At 31.2% G+C, this 22,787-nt stretch overlaps 1 protein-coding gene across 1 annotated transcript in view; it reads left to right on the top strand.

Moving 5' to 3' along the window:
• The window catches only part of LOC124425244 (division abnormally delayed protein), a 124,837-nt gene extending 106,720 nt beyond the window's left edge, over positions 1-18,117 (top strand). Inside the window, exons 6-8 of the mRNA XM_046965384.1 lie at positions 10,317-10,458; positions 12,791-12,989; positions 13,728-18,117. Of these exons, the coding sequence (XP_046821340.1) occupies positions 10,317-10,458; positions 12,791-12,989; positions 13,728-13,834 (448 nt within the window). The 3' untranslated portion in view covers positions 13,835-18,117. The remainder of the gene's footprint in view (positions 1-10,316; positions 10,459-12,790; positions 12,990-13,727) is intronic.
• The last annotated feature ends 4,670 nt before the right edge of the window (positions 18,118-22,787 follow it).

Raw genomic sequence — 22,787 nt, 5'->3', positions numbered from 1 at the left:
GAAAAAAGAAAAAAAAAAGAAAATTTTTAAAAAGAATAAAAAAGGAAAGGAATATAAATTCTCTAAACGACATGATTATGATCTTAAAATTGACATTCTTCAAATTTCCGACATTAAGGAACATCCATGCATATATTCGAAAAAAGAAGATCTGTTTTGTCCTTCTTTTCTTTTTTTCTTTCTTTTCTTTTTTCTTTCAACATCGATTAATCTCAACGAATGAAATTTGTTTGTAAAAAAAATCTCATGAAAATCTTTTTTTCCTTTTCCCTCTTTCTTTTTTTTTCTTTCAATTTGTTTGTAAAAAAAATCTAAAGGAAATTTTTTTTCTTTTTCCGTCTTTCTTCTTTTTCTTTCAATTTTCAATAAATCTCAACAAATATAATAATAAGTATCGTTATTTTTTGTGTAGAAAAAAAAGAAAAAATAAATAACTATGAAAATATCGATATAATAAAACGATATAATAATTAAATATTATCCCTATATTACCCTCCGACCCTTCGTACAACGTATATGCACATTTGCATTACGTTTATGTCATTACGATGAATGATATGTAAATGATAATGAAAAGTTTTACTTTAGAAATTCGTATGACAGTCTCGTACAATCCTGAACGTTCGAGAAAAAAAGGAAAAAAAAAAAAAAATAGAAAAAAAAAATAAGAGGAAAGGAAGAAACGCAATAAATCACTTCAACCATAATATATTTCTTTGGCAGGTCGTGGTACAGTAGAACGTAACACTCTCGAAACAGTATTTCACGATTCCGCTCCCGTTGTTCTCGCACCTTCACCCTCTTCCCCTACTATAGCAACCAACCAACCAACCAACCAACCCTCCCTACCCCCATCTAAATCCTCACCCACCTATCCACCTACCTACCAAGCCCTCTCACACCCCTAACTCCTGCTAACTCCTCAGTCCTTCCCCAAGTTCACAACAACTTTCTTCCTTTAGAAAAAGTGGCTGCAATCTCGAATTCGTACCTACCATAAATTCAAACGCGCTATGTGAACACTCTACCATGGTCCACCACGAGGGTTCGAGCATTTTTTCGTTCGCGTATCCCGTACGATTTGCTTATATTGAGGAGCGGGGAGTGGGGAGGGGAAAGAAGAAAAGAAAAACAAAAAAAAAAACAACAACAACAACAAAGGGAAAAAGAAAAAATAAAACCAGGAGAATCATGATACAATTTATAAAGCTACGAGAAAATCTAACAGTTATTTCCTTTTTCTCTTCCTTTTTTTTCTTTATTTTTTTTAGTCTCTCTCTCCCTCTCTCTCTCTCTCTCTCTCTCTCTCTCTCTCTCTCTTTCTCTCTCTCTCTCTGACTCCCTCTTTCGCGTCCGTGTCCTTTCAATTTTGTCTCGAATGAATTGCCTGGCTGTTGTCGTCGTAATGGAAAATTTATTGCGTCATTTTAATACACGTGGAAGAAGAATACGAGGGGAATAAAGGGAGAGGGTGAAAAGTGGTGAGAGTAAAGTTTACCCCCGTAGGGCTTGTTTGGTTTTGCGATCTTTGAGAAAAAAAAAAAAAGAAGGAAAAGAGAAAGAAAAGGAGAAGGTAAAATAATAAGCTCGGAAATGTAATTGACCATTTAATACCTGACCTAAAAACATTCGTTTCTTTTCTCTTTTTGTTTTTTCTTTTTTTCTTTTTTTTCCCACCCTGTGAACTCTCCCCCACGGGAGACATATTTGTTTACTCCTATATATATATATATATATATATATATATATATATATATATATATATATATATATATATATATATATATATATTCGAAATATATTATTGGTACACGTGTAAAGATAAAAAGAGATAAATAAAAAAATAAAAAAATAAATAAAAAAAAAAAAGAAAAAACAGAAGATTGAAGAATTGTGCTGTTAGTTAATATAATGAAAAATAATAAAATATTGAAATAACTTTATTCCCTTTTTTCTGTTTTCGTGTTTTTTCTTTTTTTTTTTTTTCTTTTTTTTTTCATACATACAACATAAGCTACCATATAAGCGTGCACTTTTCATAAGCGTAATGATCGAACGTGGGTCGATAATGGTCGTGCCAGGACAGAAATTTGAATGTAAAATTAAGAAATTCGTTCATAGAGAAGGCTAATACTAATAATAATAATATGATATAAAAGCGTAGGAGTTAAGACGTAAAATAGTAGAGCAAATTCTTCTTGCTGTTAAAGGAAAATTGGTTTCTCTTTCTCTCTCTCTCACTCGATCGTGTCCTTGTTACAAAACGTCATCCCACTCTCTTAACTCTGAGCCCCTCCCTCTCCTCTCTCCCCTCGTCACCCCTGAAACCACTTAACGCGATAACTCATTCATCCTTCCAATTATTTCGATCGTTCTATGACTCCACCTCCTTCGAGAAATTCTATAGCCTTTACTATCTAAAGCTCGTCGTCCATTTTCTCTTGAAAAAGAGATAGACAGAGACAGACACAGAGAAGGAAAAAGAGAGAGAGAGAGAGAGGGGGAAGAGATCCTTTCGAAAACGTCCCCTAAGAAAAGGGAACGCCTTTGCTAAAGGGAAAAGCAGAACGGGTGACACCTTTCGCGAATTTCTTCTCATCCCTCGAAAACATTTCTCTCTCCCTCTCGATATTTCTCCTCTCTTTCTCTTTATATATATATATATATATATATATATATATATATATATATATATATATAATGTATGTGTTCAGTCAGAGTTCTTCGATGAACGAAGAAATATCCTCAACAATGTCTTCCTTTTGTGTCAACGCATACAAAGAGCATACTAGACTCGTAAATCTAAAGGAGGAAGAATTGGAGGAATCGGTAGGAAAGATGGCAGAAGGGTGAGAAAAAGAGAGAGGATGCTGACGATGGTAACACCTATCTACCACTTATCTCTCTCCTACCCTTTAATCCCCTAAAAAAAAAATTATGCTTGCATCGAACGAACAAACAGAACAGAGCAGAACAGAACAGAACAGAACAGAACAGAATGGAATGGAATGGAACGGAACAGAACGGAACGGAACAGAATGAATGAATGAAAGGAAGGGAGAATACCGACCAAGAGTAAGATCGAATTGAATTAGCTCGGGATCGACGGTAAATAATAGTAGTGGTGATAATAATAGTAGTAGTAGTAGTAGTAGTAGTAGTAGTAGTAATGGTTGATGGAAATGGCGGTGGAAAGACGGTGGTTTCACTTTCCTCAACATTCACTCCCCCTTTCCTGCCCCTTATCCATCCCCTCTCCCTATCCTCCTTGATTGGCCGAGGAGGATTCAATCGAAGCTAAGAGAAGAACCTCGAGGCTTCCTTATGCTCGGATCGAATCTCATTTAGATTTCAACCCCGAGATACTATACTTCAGGTGGATAGGGTTTGGTATGGTAGCGGCTTCGGATGAGGGAGGGTAGTAAACGTAGGAGTGAAAGTAGAGTTGGAAGTTGGTAAGAGAGACCTTCTGGAGCTTCCTTGTGCTACGCTAATACAACCATCGTGAACGTTATATCCCTGATGATTCCTCTTTCTTCGGTATAGAATGACCGGTTGGAAATTTATACTTCTTGGCCATTGTATCGATAAGGCGAACCCTGATAACTATTATATTCAACTACAGATAGCACCGGTTATGTTTTAATTGTCGATCGTAGAATAATTTCCAGTAGAGATGTATTTTTTTACCATTGAATATCATTGGATAACATTGGATACCATTGAATATTTCATCCGAACGTAATGTCTTTTTCTCTTTCTTTCCCTTTCTCATTCCTTTCCGAGATTCCGAATATTTCGTAATGTCATAACTTTTTACTTATGTCCTATTAATTCGAAGAACGATGTTTTTTTTTCTCTTCTCTTTCTGTAATTACATTCGAATTATTTCGTACTTTCGTATTTTTTTTACTTTTTTTTTTTTTACTTTTTTTTTTGTTTTTTTTTTTTTTTTATTAAATCGCGTTAAATTTTAAAACGACATTTTTTTTCCTTTACTTTTCTCTTCCTCTTTTTGGTTTTTCTTCTTCTTTTTTTTTTTTTTTTTTTTTTTATTTTTGTTTTTTGAACGTACCTTAATATTAATTATGTTCGATTTACTTAAATATTCGTGGGATTGTATTGTAATAAAAAAATGGAAAGAGAGCAAAGAGAAGAAGAAGATAAAAAAAAGAGAAACAGAAGAGATAATGATTTTGTCAGAGTCGGTGTGAAAGAAGCTTAATAGCCGGCATCGTCTGCTTCGCAGCCACGTTGATTAATAATTCCCCGTAAGTTCTTAAGCTGCGCACACACCGAACTCTTACTCTTATATATCTTTTTTGTGTCCATATATATATATATATATCTTCTTCTTTTTTATTCTTTAAAGTTAAATTTATGTTATCGTAGATTGTTGATGATTAATTAGAAAAGTGTGTCCTTAATTACTATCCTCGATAATGGCCCCGAATATTCCCGGTTTTATTACGCCATGTCAAAGGTCGTACCGATAGCAGAACGACGTCGACGCAATTTGTCACACGTTAAAAAAACAAGAAGAAGAAGAGAGAGAGAGAGAGAGAGAGATCGTTTCGTACGATATATTTTCGCACGACCTAAAAAGGAAACGCTTTGAGCTAATTGTCTGCCTCGTGGCTTCCATTCGTCCAATTAATACCTGCCGACACGTTTAATTGAGAACGAAGTTCTAACTTTTCGCGTGAGTTCATTGCTTTATATGAATTATTAAGCTAGAAGGAAAATTTTAAACCGCACGATGTTACTGATTCAAAATATGTTCAATCGATTTATTAAAGTTATGCATACAACATGTATATTCATATAATAAATATACAGGGTAATATGTACGAAGCACTTATCTTTTTAATCGAAAATTAATTAATCAATTTATTTATTTATTTATTTATTTATTTATATGTTAATAAAACGCAATATGTATGTATATTGCATAAAAATTTGTTATATACTTCAAAATGTATTACATTATATATTCTATTAAAATTTATATATATATATATATATATATACATGTTTTATTATAATAGAATTATATATAGCATTATAATTATGTAAGACTTTGAAACTGTGTATGTATGTCTATCGTTAATTCGTTTTATTTTTCTTTTCATTTGTTTTAATTATTTAAAAAAAAAAAAAAAAAAAAAAAAAAAAAAAAAAAAAAAAAAAAGAAAAAAAAGAAAATAGAAAAAAACCTTAAACATTGAGACACATCGTACTGATATATCATCACGTTGATAAAGGAAAAAAAAAATAAAAAATATACATACTCAATTCGATGGATTATGAGAATTAAAACATACAAATCCGGTGTTTAAATTAAACGATAGGAATGGTTAAACCTGTGGAATACTATAAACCTGCACGTTTTCTAGACATTTTATCGATCGCGATTTAACAAACGTTTTATGTTTCTTATGTCTACACTTGCCGCTTTGAGTAAACACGACTAATCTCGACCGATTTAGATCTCCGAATGTGAAGTAAAAGAGAGAAAGAAAGAGATGGAGAGAGAGAGAGAGAGAGAGAGAGAGAGAGAGAGAAAGACAGAAAGAGAAAAAGAAAAAAGGAGAAAGTTACGACCAGGTGGTGGTTCACCAAATGATTCGATCCACTTGCGACGTTTTATTAGAGACTAGAGTAAGAGAGAGAGAGAGAAAAAAAAGAAAGAGAAAAGGAGAGAGAAAATGATAGGGGAGAGGGATATATACCATAGTTAATGCGAACTTACGTCGGTTCCATTCAGTATGAAACTCGGTTGCTCGCGAATGAACAAACGTTGGACGTAGAGAAGAGTTAGGGTGAGCATTATAACGATCCCACTGGTATTAAGCTTGCGTTCAATGTTTTGTTTCAAACGTGTACTCGAATCATAATGGCCCAATTATTCCTTCACTGTTTTTTACTTATATATATATATATGTATGTATGTATATCTATATTATATTAGATCGGATCCTTGAGCATTGTTACTTTGATGTTTTCTCGTTAAACGTTCTAATTTGTTTCTTATTGTAGTTGAGAGGATTTGAAGGGTGAGAAAAGAGAGAGAGAGAGAGAGAGAGAGAGAGAGAAAGAGAGAGAGACGTAAGATAAAAGTTCATTTTCTTCATCTTTGTAATTATAATAAAATAAAACATAAAAAAAAAAAGAAAGAATGAACTCAGAAATTAATGTAAATGGTTAAATGTAAAAATGATAGGATTTTATGAATTTGTATAATAATTGAAAAGAGAGAGAGAGAGAGAGAGAGAGAGAGAGAGTGAGAAAAATAAATAATCGTTCGTTTTTTCGTCTTTGTATAAATCCATATTCGTAAGAAAAAGAAAAACGGGATGAAAAAAGAAAAATTATTTGAAAAAATTTTGACATAAAAATGTATAGAAATGTTAAAGATAAATTTCATGGATTTCCTTTATAAAATAATTAAGCTAATACGAAATGTGTATTTTAAGGATAATATCGTTCGGTCGATGATAATAACAAAGAAGAAAAGTGATAATTTGTCTTCGTCCATCGTGGTCTCTTTCGAAAATCAACGCCCCCGAATCACGGATCCTTTGATTCGTAAAGGTTTCACCTGGTTCCATCGAAAGTTCCCAAGACCCTTTCCAATTACAAAAGCTCCCAAGGGATGAAATGGAATTAATCACGTGGTATTTCCCGTGTCGATTCCAATATCTTTTCAAGATTTTCACGAACACGCATCGTCCTTTCTCGGATAAAAAAATATATTGATTGTCTATATCTCTTCGAATATTTTCGTGTGTGCGTGTGTATCTGTGTGTCTCTCACTTTTATTTATGTAGATATATATAATATATATAATATATATATATATTTTTTTTTTTAGATTATATATATTATATTTTTATTAAAACATATATATATATATATATATATATATATATATATATATATATATATAGACTGGTAGTCATCTGACAAATGAATTATATTTACACGCATACGCACACGCACTCGCATGCGATCACGGAGATCCGTCCATGTTTTTGCCATCTATTGAAATATTAATTCGTCTGCGAAGGGTCCTTCCATCACTCGTAAAATCGATTGACGCGTGACATCAACTGTGCGTATGTGTGTATGCCTGTGTACAATAAAAGAGTGTGTGTATGTGTGTGTATGTGTGTGCACGTGTAAATCAACTATCGTGAAATCATTTAATATAAGTAAAGAAAAATCTATAAATTTAATTGAATATATTTATAAATATATTCATATTAATATCTTCAATAATCTTCTTGAAAAATTATATAGAATATATTTTTCAACAAACTTGTATTAATAAGTATGATATAAATATATGTATATTATATGTATGTATGTGTGTTAAATATTCTTGATATTAATAAACATTTGGCAGACATTAAAAGTATTAAAATTTACGTAAGATACACGGACGGACATACGAGTCATATAAATATTTTAGCATTTAAATTTGTATTATTTAAACAAAAAATTACTTTTCTTTTTAAATGGCAATAACGGAAGGAAAAAAAAAAAAAGAATTGTACACAAATATATTTATTCCTTGTAAGAAAAATAATTACTCTTTTATTGTAATATAACGTAAATTTTAAGAATAATTTGCATTGATAATATCATATCAATGCATTTGCAATATCTCTAATAACTTACAATTCTCTTGGTCTTTACGAAGAACATCGAAGAAGACGAAGAACATCGAAGAAGACGAAGAAGACGAAGAAGACGAAGAAGACGAAGACGAAGAAGAAGAAGAAGAAGAAGATCGTACCTCGTGAATGGGTAGCATTGAGGAAGATTCGCGATACTACTGCAAAAGTTTCCTTCCTCTTTTCTTTCCATGCATACGTACATATATCTTCTCTCTCTCTCTCTCTCTCTCTCTCCCCCTCCCTCCCTCCCTCTATCTCTCCTTTTTCGACGATCCTTTTTTCCCGCCTTTTCGCTCAGAAAGAGAGAAACACAGAGAGAGAGAGAGAGAGAGAGAGAGAGAGAGAGAGAGAAAGAGAAAGAGAGAGAGGAAGATGAGGAAGAGGAGTCGAGAACTAGCGTTGATTAATCGACGATAAATGAGGCACCGAGCCAGAGCAGCAGTATCACGCATGTACACATACCTATACGTTTATACACATACAGTATTCTCATTGTATCGGTGAAAGCACGTCCGTGTGACTTAATGAATGACTCGGGCCGTTCGTTGCTCGCACGCATCGGAGATTCTAAAGTCTCGATAGGAGAATCGCCAGAGAGGGAATACGCTCGTTACTCTTTAAATAGCCCCCTCTCTCTCTCTCTCTCTCTCTCTCTCTCTGTCTCTCTCTCTCTGTCTCTCTCTCTCTCTCGCTCTCTCTCTTTCTCTTCTCTTACTATCGGCAAAAGAGGAGATATTGGAATTTCGTCGAAAATACAAAGACAGTTCCCTTTAAATCATTCCATCATTTTGACCATTCTTCACGCATAGATTTGTAGAAAATTAATTCTAATCTTATCTCGTTGGAGTAATATAAGAATGAAATTTTTTGATTCTTTTTTCTTTTTCTTTTTCTTTTTCTTTCTCTTTTTTTTTCTCTATAACACTTGCCATTAACACTTTTCTATAACACTTGTTTTTATTGTTTCATTTAATTTAACATGTAATTAATCGAATGTGATCCATTGTCAGGCGAAATTTTTTTTACGACGACGAGTCGAAAGATCAGAAATTACACTTTCTCGAGAATCTTTAGGTTCATTCGTTTTTCTTTTTTCTGTTTTTTTCTTTTTTTCTTTCTTTTCGTTTTTGTCATATCGCAAAACTACGAATCCATTTGGTTACAAAGGTACAAAACATTAAGATTGTCGAAAAAGAGTAATACATTTTGAAAATCATCAGTGAACTTTTCGTTGGTTTCGTTCAAAAATTAAATCGAATAATATTTTCTGCGTTTTTATTTTTTTTTTGCTTTCTTCTTCTTTTTTTACGAAATATCTCGTTGATCTCGAATGTCCGTGAAAGAGAAAAACAAGCAAAAAAAAAAAAAGATCGAACTATTACAGTATTCTTCGTCGTACTTTTTCTTTTTTGTTTGCTTTTTTTTTTGTAATTTTTTTTCTTTTTGTTTTGTTTTTTTTTTCTTTTTTTTTTTTTTTTAATATATATAATTTTTTTTGTCTTTTATCAAATGCATGAAACGAGTTCGACGAATGATCGGAGCGCGAAAACGATAAGCTAAAGACGACGCGTTCCAAGAAATACACAGGCCGAGTTTTACTCTCTTTTGTTCTCAACACCCAACAACACCAGTCCGGAAGATTACAACGAGCAGCCAATGAATCGGAACGGCTTTTCTCGCATCGTCTTTCTTCGAACGATTCTCCTTCGTTACGATTCCCATAAATACCAGTAACCCAGACGAAGGAAGCTTGCTTGCTTGCTTGTTCACTTGCTTGCATGCTTGCTTGCATGCTTGCTTGCTTGCTTGCATGCTTGCTTGCTTGCTTGCTTGCTTGCTTGCTTGCTTGCTTGCTTGCTTGCTTGCTTGCTTGCTTGCTTGCTTGCTTCCTTCCTTCCTTTCGACACGCGTTGTTTTATCGAACTAACATTGAAAAGTGCCTGGATCTTATTCGACGGCTCGTACAAAAAAAAAAAAAAAAAAAAATATATATATATATACCACATTCCAAGAAATACTATTTCCGAAAATTGCTATGGGCAATGGATTGTTCTTTATTTTTTTTTTTTAAAGGTCACGCTAAAAGGAAAATGAGCGTCCTACGATGTTTACTCCTTACTTCTTTTTATTTTTCTTAATTAACAACAAAAAAACACGAACATCGAACTATTTCAATATATGTTATATGTCATAATATAGAGAGGTCAAAAAAATTCTCAAGCTTGTATCTTGACAATTTGGAAAATAATTATGAGAAGGATCATCCTAAAAAAAAAAAAAAAAAAAAATAAAAAATAAAAAATAAAAGAATAAGTCCTAAGAAAAAGAATTTAATATATATTACTTAGGAACTTTTGATCTCGCCCTTGCCTCATCCTCATCCTCTCCTCTTTATTCATCCTAATTATTTTTTTGCACGACCTACCTTACTCGCAAATTCAAAGTAATCCATTTCGTAGTTTAACGAAGATAGGATATGACCTTCGCTCGTTATAAAAATTTCTCAAGTACCTAGATATATAAAGACAGATATATACATATACATATATATATATATATATGTATATATATATATATGTATCGTCTATTAACGATCTAACTCATTCTAATTTCTCTTGGTATGTCTCTGTTAAGATACTCGAAGACCGTAGTCGATTCCAGTCTAAGTGCACAGAGGTACAATCCAGAATTCACGGTGACAACGGCTTCGTCAACGGCTTCCTACGGCAATACGAACACCAGCGTACTCATTGACCAATTGAGGCACATTAATCAGGTGAGTCCACAAAGTGTAATTCGTCGGTTGGTTTAGTCTCTTGGCCAGCCTTGCCTTGTATTAAATACGAACGCACACTAGCGTACTCATTGACCAATTGAAGCACATTAATCAGGTGAGTCCATAAAGTGTAATTTGTCGCTTGGTTTAGCCTTGGCCAGCCTTCTTGCCACGGATTGAATCGTGCGGCTTAACATCCTGTGTTTTCGTACCGTACTCATGTAGTCAGGAGGATCGACGGCCCGTGAAAGTGACTTTACTGATACCATGTTCACGATTCTCCGATGACCACCCTTTCCCCGTTTAACCTTCGAAAGTTTTAGAATTACGAGTTATGATCGCGTGAATCCCAAGGTCCATGTTTTCACCCTAAGAAAGACATTCGAATTCGTAAAATACGATTTTTTGTTCTTGTTGTATGTTATGTGCGTACGTCGGTACCTTATTTCGAACTTTAAATTTAACATTCTGTTAATCTCCACGGCTGAATGTTTATATTGTATGATTTGTTATATTAAAAAAAAAAAAAAAAAAAAAAAAAAAAATAAGAAAAATCATTTTATCGAAATCCTTTACAATCTAATAGAATTTAGTTCTTAAAGATTTCATATAATATGATATATATTGCATTTAGAAAAGCCCAAAGAAAAATAAGATATTTTCATCCGATAATATTATATTATAAAGAATATTTGAAAATTTTAATCGTAAATAATTGTTGACCATTCATTACAAAGTAACAATCTTTCGAAAATATTAAATGAAACTTTCAATTCGATTATATTTCTAATATCATATCATTTAATTAATCTTTGTCGTAAGGAAATGAAAAATTTTTATTAACAAAATAAATTACGAATTTGCGAAAAGAATAAGAAGGAAGATTTATTAAAAATTGACCCTTTTTTCTTGAAACGTAACACATATATATATATATATATATATATATATATATATATCCCGTTAAAGCATATAATTTTGTACATTAGTGAATATCGTAAAGTAAATTCGTAAATATTTTGTTAAAAAATGAGAACGTTCCTATTGGCAAATGTAGCAGATTTAACAATAGTCGTCGAACGTGTGGGGTTCATTGCGATTACGTGAATAAAGGACAAACTTGCTCGGTGATCATAAATATCGTTCGAGGATACATATGTACATACGTAGAATAATTCATATAAAGAATGACGGGACTTTGGCATTGAATTGTTTAGCAACGTTAAAAGCTAGAAGAATATTTGGCGTGGATTCGCTCGTGCGTGATGAACGTGCGAAAAATCGCGTGGGTTATGTCGACCAGTTAACACACAGGTTATCGTTAGTCTCGATCGTATTCGCGACAGGTGAAAAGAACGGACAAATAACGGGCAGGTTGTTCTGGATCTTATAAAAAAAAAAAAAAAGAAAGAAAAAAATAAAAATATTAAATACGACGTTATTTTTAACTATCCCATTTAATGGTTTAATACGATAGATATATACGTATATATACATACGTCAATTCAAATTAATCGTCTAATCGATTTTACAGATTTGAATGTATAAGCGCTCATATAAACCTCAATAATTAATCATTGGACGCTTATGTGTACACCTGCTTTGTATTACGGATTTTCTATCGATCAATAATACGAACCTGTGCCACCTGTTAATTGCGATACTAAAATGGATTGACCAATGACATAGAAAGATACATTTTCAATTTCCACTTGTTTGATATCAAATTTAACACAAAGTAACAATATTCTAAGATCATCGTCTTCGATTATCTTCTATATATAAAAATTTTCATTTCGAACGATACGAAAAGATTTATTATATATTCAAAGGATTTAATAAAATCTATTATAAAAATATTTCCAGAGAAATACTTTTCAAGATTATCATTAATTCGAAACGATATTTTACGTTGTGTAATTAACTACGTCATAAAGTAAAGATTTCTAAGAACGAACTGATACAAATTCCTGATCGAGTCTCAAAGTTAATTCTTATTTGATTATTAAAATTAATTATATTTTTTCGACTAAATTTCTTTTTACGGCTAAATTTCTATTTATTTTTCTTCTTTTCTTTTTTTCTGTTTTTTTCTTTTTTTCTTTTTTTTTTGTTTGTTTGTTTGTTTGTTTGTTTGTTTTTCTTCTAATCCTCTTTCCTACTTAATCCGTCTTTACTGGATCGCTGACCTGTTATATTTACGTTGATAACACCTGAAAGAATTTTCTGTTAATCCATATACAAATATATATATATATATATATATATATATTACACACACACACACACACACACACATATATTTATAGTTTCTATTGTGTTTCTAATACAGATAGTGCAATCGCAATTGGCATTGGCACCAGATGGAGGAACTCCGCTTGCTGAAGAAGCACACGATGGTTCCGGAAGCGGAGACAGACCTGGTTGGAGAAACAAGGACGATATAATGGACACCGATGACGAGGATTCAACGGATGACGATCGAGAGGACGAAGAGATCTCTGGATCGGGAATGGGACCCAGTACGCCAGGTATATTTTTAATTGATTTAAAAACAAATTTCTCCTTTCTTTTTTTTTTTTGTTTTGTTTATTTCTTTCTTTATTTTTCTTTTCTTTTCTTTTTTACCGTTAATCATCCCAATTCTATTTTTAATCGTTCAAATTTCCATTTTCAATGTTCTTCTATTATCAATGTTACCAGCGAAAACTTTCTAGATAAATATCGAAAATTGATATTACACTTTTTACGAGAGACTTAAGAGAGACTCGTGCTAATTATTATTATTTACGTACTTTTCTTTGTTTTTCTTTTCTTTTTTTTCTTTTTTTTTTTTTTTTTTTTGAGCTTTCATTTACGAATTGTAAGAACAATATTTTTTTTACGATTCAATTAAATTACAACGTGAAATTAAGTTTGATTTAAATTTACAATGAGAAAGGAAAATGAAAGAAATATATATATATATATGTATTAGTCAAAATATTTTGAAAAAAAGTACAGATAATTGATTCTTTTAAAATCACACTAAATACTTTTGGTCCTAGCCGGTATCAATTCTATTTATTTATTTATCTATCATTATTATTATCATTATTATTATTATTATTATTATTATTAGAATTTTATTTATTATCGTTAACGTACGTGTAATAAAAGCAATAAAAATAAAATTGAATTGATGATTAACGGAGAGAAAAATAAAAATAAAAACTAAATATGAAAAAAGAACAAACAAACAAACAAACAAACAAATTCCTTTGTTACAGATCCATCGGTGAAGACCAATCGAGAATTCCGCCCAACATTAGCCTCATCGAGCATGCTGATGCCATCGTTGTCGTTGATCCTCGTGTTCGGCACGTTAGTCGCCTAAAAAGAAAGAAAGAAAGAAAGAAAAAATGAAAAGGAATGAAAAAGCTACAAAAAAAAAATTCACAAAAAAATGAAAATGAAAAAAGTTGATTTTCTGTTTCCGAAGGAAGAAAGACGAAGGCCCCCCATATTATTATTATTATTATTAGTCCGTCGGCGAAATGATTTTCTCTTATCCATCCTCGAGACAGTGAAATTGGTTGAGGGTAGAACGCAAAAGAGATGCCATATTGTGTAACACGATTCTTTCTTTCTTTCTTTCTTTCTCTCTCTCTCTCTCTCTCTTTCTCTCTCTTTCTCTCTCTATCACTCTCTCTCTCTTTATATATATATATATATATATATATATATATATATATATATAAAGAGAGAGAGAGAGTGTGGAGAGAGGGTGGAAAGAGAGAAAAATATATATATATATTTTTTTTTCGTCCTGACCAAGAAAATAGAATGGCCGAGAGAGATTAGTGACTAATAGATCTTTTGAAAGACGAGATCTTCAATAAAAAGGGTGTCGACGAACGAACGAACGAACGAACGAACGGAAAAAAAAAGAAATAAAAAAGAGAAAGAAAGAAAGGAAAAAAGTGTCATCGGGGTCGGTGTCGAAAGTCGGGTCTCGAGGGGGTAAATGAGGAAAAAATGAAAAAATAAAAAACTAAAAAATTTGAGGAAACAAATAAACAAAAAGATAAGAAGAAGAAGAAGAAGAAGAGTTTGAGGATAAGGAAGAAAAGGAAGAAGAAGAAGAAGAATAAAGAAAAAAAAAAAAAAAAAAAAAGGAAAAAAAAAAGAAACGAAACAAAACGAAACGAAATGAAATGAAATGAATGTGAAATGAATGTGAAATGAATGTGAAATGAATGTGAAATGAAACGAAACGATATATAAAGAAAAGAAACCGGTCGAGTTTAGCGGCATTACTAAGCACGTATGTATTTAGAAAATTTAGTTGGCGAGCGGTCGCGAGGACGTAGCGTTTGAAACATTGCCAGACTCAAAGCCAGACTATACGACGACGTAGAAATCGTACGACGAGTTGCCGAAACGAGGAGTAACGAGAAAAACCATCCGATAAAACCATCAGAAAGTCACCGTCAGAGAGAACGCGTTCATGGAGAGAGAGAGAGAGAGAGAGAGAGAGAGAGAGAGAGAGAGAGAGAGAGAAAGGAGAGAAAATATATATGGGTTGAAAAGAAAAACGATATTTGGAAGAACGTTACTCCTTTCTCACCACTTTTCCCGAGAATATTTCAAACTTTTCCAACAATTTATCGCTTTATTTCGCTTTTATTCATCGACAAAAAATATTCTCTTTTTATATCTTCGCGAATACAATCAAAGCGAATACATTGTTTGAACTAAATCTCGCTACGTATGTCTTTCTTTCCTTTGTTTTTTTTTTTCTTTTTTTGTTCATTTTTTTCGTTTTTTTCCTTTTTTTTTTTTTTTTTTTTTTTTTTTTTTTTTGATCTTTTTAATGTCAAACCATTTTTCTAAATTTTTCGTTCAACAACGATAGTGATAGTTACATTTTTTTTGTTCTTTTTTTGTTTACTTATATATATATATGTATATATATATATATATACATGCATATGCAGCGAATATGAATACATTTTTTATTACGATCTCTCTTCAAGATTCGAAGATCGATAGGTCATTCGTAATGTATTATTTTTTTATTTTTTATTTCGAATTATTTTTTTTTAATTCCTTTCGATATATTTTTGATCGTTCCCGAATCATATATATATATATATACACCGAATTTAAATCCTTATATTTTTTTCATTTTTTTTTCCTTTTAAACCATCTCTCCTCGCAAATCTAATAGGTCATTTAAAATGACGACTATTTACGGTGAGCGTAATCGATTCGTCGTGGTTTTCCTCGTTTAAAACTCGTCCCTCGTTCCGGCGAACGCATTTCGTTCATTCCGTTGGTCGTCGTAAATTAGAACAAAAAGAAAAAAAAAAGAAAAAGAAAAAGAAGAAAAAAAAAAAAAGGAAAAAGAAAAAAGGAAAAAAGAAAGAAGGAAAGAAATAAGGAAGGAAGGAGAGAAGGAAGGAAGGAAGAAAGATGAGTAGTCGCTCGCTCGTGACGAAGTCGTCGTGATCGATCGATCGATCATACGAAAAAAGATCTTACGATCATCGACGACGTTCGTTGGTGTGATATCGCGTATGCCATATACATATACGTGTCGAATATAATAATAATTGTAACTAACAAATATACATATACGAACGAAAGAATGAAAGAATGATAGAAATGAAGAAAGAAAGAAAGAGATCGAGAAAGCTGAAACACCGGACGTCTCCGGTGAATTAACTAATTAATTAATTAATCAACTAATTAATTAAATAATTAATCCATTCGTTAATTAATTAGGAAAATAAGGAATAAGTGAAAAAAAGAAGAAAGAAAAGAAAAAAAGCTTCGTTCATTCGCGATAAACGTTTCGGAGAGAAAGAGAGAGAGAGAGAGAGAGAGAGAGAGAGAGAGAGAGAGAGTCGAATCGACATTTTCATGTATAGTTATGTAAACATACATTATATAGGTATTTTGTATGTTATATAAACATACATTATATAGGTATTGTATAATATAATATAATATCGCCATTTCTACTCCTCGTGTATTTGATTATTCGCGATAAAATATAATATAAATATCACAGTATTTTTTTTTTTTTGTTTTTTGCCAATTGGTGATACGCCTTTATATATGGGTATTCCTCGCACAATCAAATTCAAGATCTATTTCATTACGAGCTGGGTTGGGGGAGGGGGGCAGGGGGGGGGAGGGAAAGATCGTATTTTACATGGAGAAGTTCCTAAATTTGTTGAGAACGTTCTGATGAGATATTATCGAAAGTATCGGAAAGGAAAAATAGTTATCCACGAATTTCGCCTCTCAGCGAGAGAAATAATAAAAATAATAATAATAATAATAATAATAATAATAATAATAATAATAATAATAATAATAATAATAATAATAATGATAATGATAATGATAATGATATATTATTAATATTAATAATAATAATACTTATTATTATAATTATAATAATAATAATAATAACAGAAATAATGATACATATAATGATTTCTATTCGTATTATACGTGCTATCGAAATACAGTATCGTTAAAGTTTTTAAACTCGAGATCACCATACTAACGAACATAATTACAACTTCCTTTTGATCGTTAATAAATAACTATAATAGTCGTTAAATAAATAACATTGAAATTCTTCGCTGTAAAATCATTAAAGTCGTACCTTACATACGACGAGCCTTTGATGTGATTGGACGAAATTTTCTAAGTGCTGAAAAGGGAAAAGAGAAAAAAAAAAAGAAAAAAAAGGAAAAAAGAAAAAAAAAAGAAGAAAATAAGAACGCAAAAATAAAATAAAAGAAATAAATAAAGAATTAATTAAAGCAAATAAACAAATAAGTAAATAAATAAATAAATAAACGAATCTGAAGACTTTGAAAACGTGTGAAAGTATTAACGTTTAAGGAAGGACCATCGAAAGGGATATACGAGAGGAGAATTAAAAAGGGACGGGAGGGGGGACGAAAAAGAAAAACCAAAATGAAAAAACGAAAAGGAAAACAAAAAAAAAAAAAGGAAAATTACAACAAGAACGAAAGAGAAGGAGCATTAGAAAAGGGGAAAAAGAAAAGTTAGTAGTAAATAAAAGAAAAATAAATAAACAATTAAAATAAATTAATAAATTAATTTAAAAAAAAAAAAAGAAAAAAAAGAAAAAACATACAAACCTTATTGTGTACTTAACGAATGTCGTACCGGGGCATTCGTTTGATCATTAAAATACAAATTCGAAAATACGCGTTATTATTATTATTATTACATGCTCATATTCGAACGATTCTACGAATAAAAAGGAGGCACGATATACCGATACAATGATATACAGAAATAAATAATGTTCTTTTATTAAGTAACTACAATTTACCGTGATTTTAATCTTTATATCTACGAGTATACTCACAAGACTGAATATATATCCCATGGTACAGAATAGAGAGAGAAAGAAAGAGAGAGAGAGAGAGCAGACAGAGACAGAGAAAGAGAGAAAGAGAGAGAAAAGAAAAAAAAAAAGACAGAAAGGAAATACATAATTTCAGTCGTCGTGATAAAATCAAGGCAGACAGACAGACAGACAAACGGGCGGAGAAACATACAGGAGGAGAAAGTGAGTGAGAGAGAGAGAGAGAGAGAGAGAGAGAGAGAGAGAGAAGAAATTTTCTACACGTTAAAGTACCGTCAATCGACCTCTCCCCGAACAAAATCATGAATTCTTTTACGAGAGGACACGAGAGAGTGAAAGAGAGAAAAAAAGATAGTGTCCAGAGGATTAAAACAAAAATGAGAAAAATAATGACGAAAGAAAAAGAGAAGAGAATAGAAGAAAAAAAAAATAGCAAGGGTGAAAAATCAAGATGGAGGACAAAGATGGAAATGACAAAAAAGAAAAAAAAGAGAAGAAAAAAAGAACAAAGAAATGATAATTGAAAAAAGGACAAGGAAGAGTCTATATATAGTGCTATATTTATACACTATATATATATATATATATATATATATATATATATATATATATATATATAAATGTATACTTTGATTTAAATTTTAAAGGAATTATACGAGTAGTTATAGAAAAATTATTGACGAATTCATTCGATCGTTATTAATCGTAATATCTTATAAAAAAAAATGGAAAATTAGAGAAAGAGAGAGAGAGAGAGAGAGAGAGAAGAAAACAGATAGAAAGAAAAAAGAGGGAAAACGGTATTAATACGTGAGAGTGAAAGAGAAAGAGAGATAAAGAGAGAGAGAGAGAGAGAGAGAGAGAGAAAAAAAAAAGAGAGAACAAATGCGTAGGCGCTAAGTAATATTAACCCCTTCACGCTCGGATGGCGCCACGCAGGAAGCAAACGATTTTGCTCATCAAGCCTTGAAAATCCGGACATTGCTACTTTATCGTGCTTAGAGATTAACGCTGCGATTAAAGGAACTTCGTTGAGGTGTATTTTTAAGATATTTTTTGGTTTTCTTTTCTTTCTTTTCTTTTCTTCTTTTTTCTTTTTTTTTTTTTTTTGTTTTTTTTTATTTTTCATAGGTCATAAGTAAAAAGAAAATAATAACGATCAACAAATCGAGACGATTTGAATGAAAGGTCTAAAGTTGAAATGAAAGGGTTGATGAGACGAATACGTTTCTTTTCTTTTCTTTTTTTTTTTTTTTGGTCTTTTTTCCAACCAATCGTGAGTCGAATGGTCGATATTTTTTTTTCAGATCGAGATTCATATTTTTTGCACTTCCTTTGAAATAATTGAAATTGATATTGATACGGAAAGTGGTCATTCGATACGACGTTAAATTTTATGGAATTAAAAAAGAAAAAAAAAACAAAATAAATAAAAGATAAATAAATAGGAAAAAAATATATTAACAAATATTTGGAAGACGAGGAACATGAAATGCTCGTTTTGTAATAAGGATAACAAAAATGTTTCTCGATCGTACTTTCATATTTATTTATTTATTTTATTTATTTATTATTATTATTATTATTATTATTATTATTATTATTATTATTATTCTTTCTTTTTTTTTTGTTCTCTCTTTGACGAGAGATAAAAGTACCTATCTTCTTCGTCCAGTTAGTTTTAACTTTTGACAAAAACAATATTAGAAAATAAAACGATCAAACGAAAATATAAAAATAGAAAGGAAAATCTGAATCCTACGGAAATTTGCAGAGAATTTAAACGGAAAAAATTTCATCTTCCCAAAATGAAAACTTTTTCTAAATGAAAATAACACTTTCGAAAGTTTTAGAATTTCTTATAAAAAAAAAAAGGAAAGGAAAACAAAAAAAAGAAAAAAGAAAAAGAGAGGAATGAGAAAATAGTGAGTGAAAAAGAGAGAGAGAGAGAGAGAGAGAGAGAGAGAGAGAGAGAGAGAGAGAAGAAAAAGAAGAAATAGCTTTTGCTATTACGAATGAACGGATCAATCTCGTCGATCAGATCGAAATCACGTAAGAGACAAGATGCGTAATATAACTTAAATAAATCAACGAAAAAGAGAAAAAAAAAAGAAATAAGAAGAAGAAGAAGACGAAGACGAAGAAGAAGAAGAAAAAGAAGAAATTAAATGGGACAAAGATACCGACGATTAGGAACAACGAACGACAACGACAAATACAAAGACAACAACGAATACGAGTCGTTTCGTTTACGTTGACCTATGGGGCTCTGCAGGTTTTAAAATCGAGAGGGGACAAGATTGAAAAGTTCACGCCATATAATATATCAGACGATAAAAAGTTTCGATCTTCTCCGATGTGTAATATTTTTTTTGTTTTGCATGAGCAAAAGTATGTGCGTGCATGCATGTATGTATGTATGTATGTTTCTATATAGAATTCGTGCGCGTGCGTGTACATGCACACGTCAGTGTATCTACACAGTGCGTGCGTGATGGTGGATCCCAGTATGTGTGCGTATTGCGTGCGAGTGTTCTTTTTTTTATATTTTTTTTTTTTCTTTTTTCTTTTTTTTTTATCTGTCCAAGGTTCGGCAATCGTGATCGACAATCGTGATCGACATAATTACGGGAGCGGAAAAAAGATCGATCGTTTCGATTGGACGGACGTCTGCGTTCATACGGCCTTGAGATGGTCCATTGGCTCGTGGGGAAAAGAGAAAAAAAGAGAGAGAGAGAGAGAGAGAAAACAAAAAAAAGGAAAAAGAAAGACAGAAAATAAAAGGATACAAAATAACGCCTCGCTACGTCCGTTTTGTCATCGACGCGGTCTCGACCTTTTTTTTCTCCTCTGTTTTTTTTTTTTTTCCGTTTTATTTTAATCCTTCGTCGTTCGTTTCTTTTTTCTTTTTTCTTTTTTCTTTTTTATTTATTTTTGATTTGCAAGATCGGTCCTTTATTCTTTTTATTTCTTTTTCTTTTTTTTTTTTAATTTTCTCTCTCTCTCTCTCTCTCTCTCTCTCTCTCCCTCCCTCTCTCTCTCACACTCTCGCTCTCGCTCTCGTTCTCGCATTCTCACGCTCTCTGTTGGTCCAATATCCCACAAAAAAAAAATTTGACGAAGATCGCACGAAACTATTATCTTCGAAAAATATGATCGAATTATTTTACGAGTGATTATTTTTTAAAGGGAAGAACGCTTTCTTTTTTAACATTCAATTACAATCTCGTCGAAAAAAGAAAAAGTAATTGACAGATGTCAACCCATAAGAATGAAAGCTTGCTAATTTATTGAAATTTCGCATATGTGTGTGTGCGTGTGTGTGTGTTTGTTTGCGTGATATATTTGAGGATTGAAAATGAACTTGATATACGATATATATTATTGTCAAGAATAATTTCATCAAAGGAAAAAAAAAAAGAAAAGAAAAAATAAAAGCACAGAACATTAATAATAATAAAAATAATAATAATAATAATAATAATAATAATAATAATAATAATAGTAATAATAATAATGAAATATAAACGAAGTAAAAAAAAGATGTTTAAATATCGTACATGTCAATACGTACGTATATACGTGTGTGTGTGTGTGTGTGTATATAGGGTTGACCAAAAATTTTGTAGGTGATTTTTTAAAATTAATTAATCCTCTTCGATACTCTTTAGGGCAATTTTGATTATTTTTTTTTATTATAAAATAACAAATCTAAATAGATTTTGGCCAATATAAAAAATTTTGTTCCACCCTGTATATGCAATAGACGTATTTCTCGATGCCGAGATGTCTGATTAGAGAAAACCATAAAGATTAATCTTCTCGCCTTCGTCATTTTAAACGACTTCTTCTCCGAACTAGAAAATCACCGATGAACGACGTCATTTATTTTAAAAGTATAATACTTTTAATGGGGAGTAGCACGATACGCCTCGATTTCGCCTACGATTATTAGTCCTTTACGTCCGTTTCCTTTTTTAATCTTTTTACTTTTTTATCTTTTTTCTTTTTCTTCCTTTCTTTCCTTTCTTCTTTCTCTTTTTTGTTTTTCCCTTTGAATTCTCCGTGTTCTTGCATACGTTTTTTTTTTCTTCTTTTCAAATTTACCATTAACGTAAATTATATTTTTCTATGAAAATTCTATAGAAAAAGTAATTCGTTTCACGTGCCCCGGCTATGTTCGCACGATTAAATAAAATCAAAAAGAAAAAAGAAAAGAAAAAAAAAGAAAAAGAAAAAAGAGAGAAGGAAAAACATCATTATTATAAAATATGTATTTAAAAAATCCGAAAAAAAAATTGGTAATATCAAAATTAAGAATACGTTATATCCGAAACAATAAACGTTAATACATAATAATGATTCTCATGAAAAATTTGATACTTTAATAATTACATAAGTTGCATGTGCATTGTGAATGTTCGAACATTAGTATACTCGTGACAGTGTCTCTCTCTCTCTCTCTCTCTCTATCTATCTCTCTCTCAACAATGTGTTAACACACTTTTAACTATGACGTAAATATATTCTTTTTATTCGTCTTCACGTAAGCAATTTATTTTAAAATTCGCAACACTACATATTTCCAATTAAGATTCTTTACGTTTTCCTTAATAAATTTTCTTGTTTGCATGTTTCTTCTTTATCTTTCGGTCAATTAAAGAAGTAAAAATATTAAACTTTTAATTTTCTTTTTTTCTCTTTTATATATATATATATATATATATATATATATATATACATATATTTATATTAACATTTAAGTAAAACTATCTTCGTTGTTCCAATGAATCACAAAAATGATACGCACGAAAATAATTATGTAATTATATTCGTCAAATTTCAATTGAGACACCATAAATCAAGCATTTAACATATTTGGACATATCGAAAAGGATATAGTCGTAAGAACAATTCGAAGCTTTAT

This window comes from Vespa crabro, chromosome 6 (assembly GCF_910589235.1).
Source record: "Vespa crabro chromosome 6, iyVesCrab1.2, whole genome shotgun sequence".
Classification (NCBI taxonomy): Eukaryota; Metazoa; Arthropoda; class Insecta; order Hymenoptera; family Vespidae; genus Vespa; species Vespa crabro.
The sequence above is the reverse complement of the archived record's forward strand: the minus strand, read 5'-3'. Positions and strand labels throughout refer to the sequence as shown.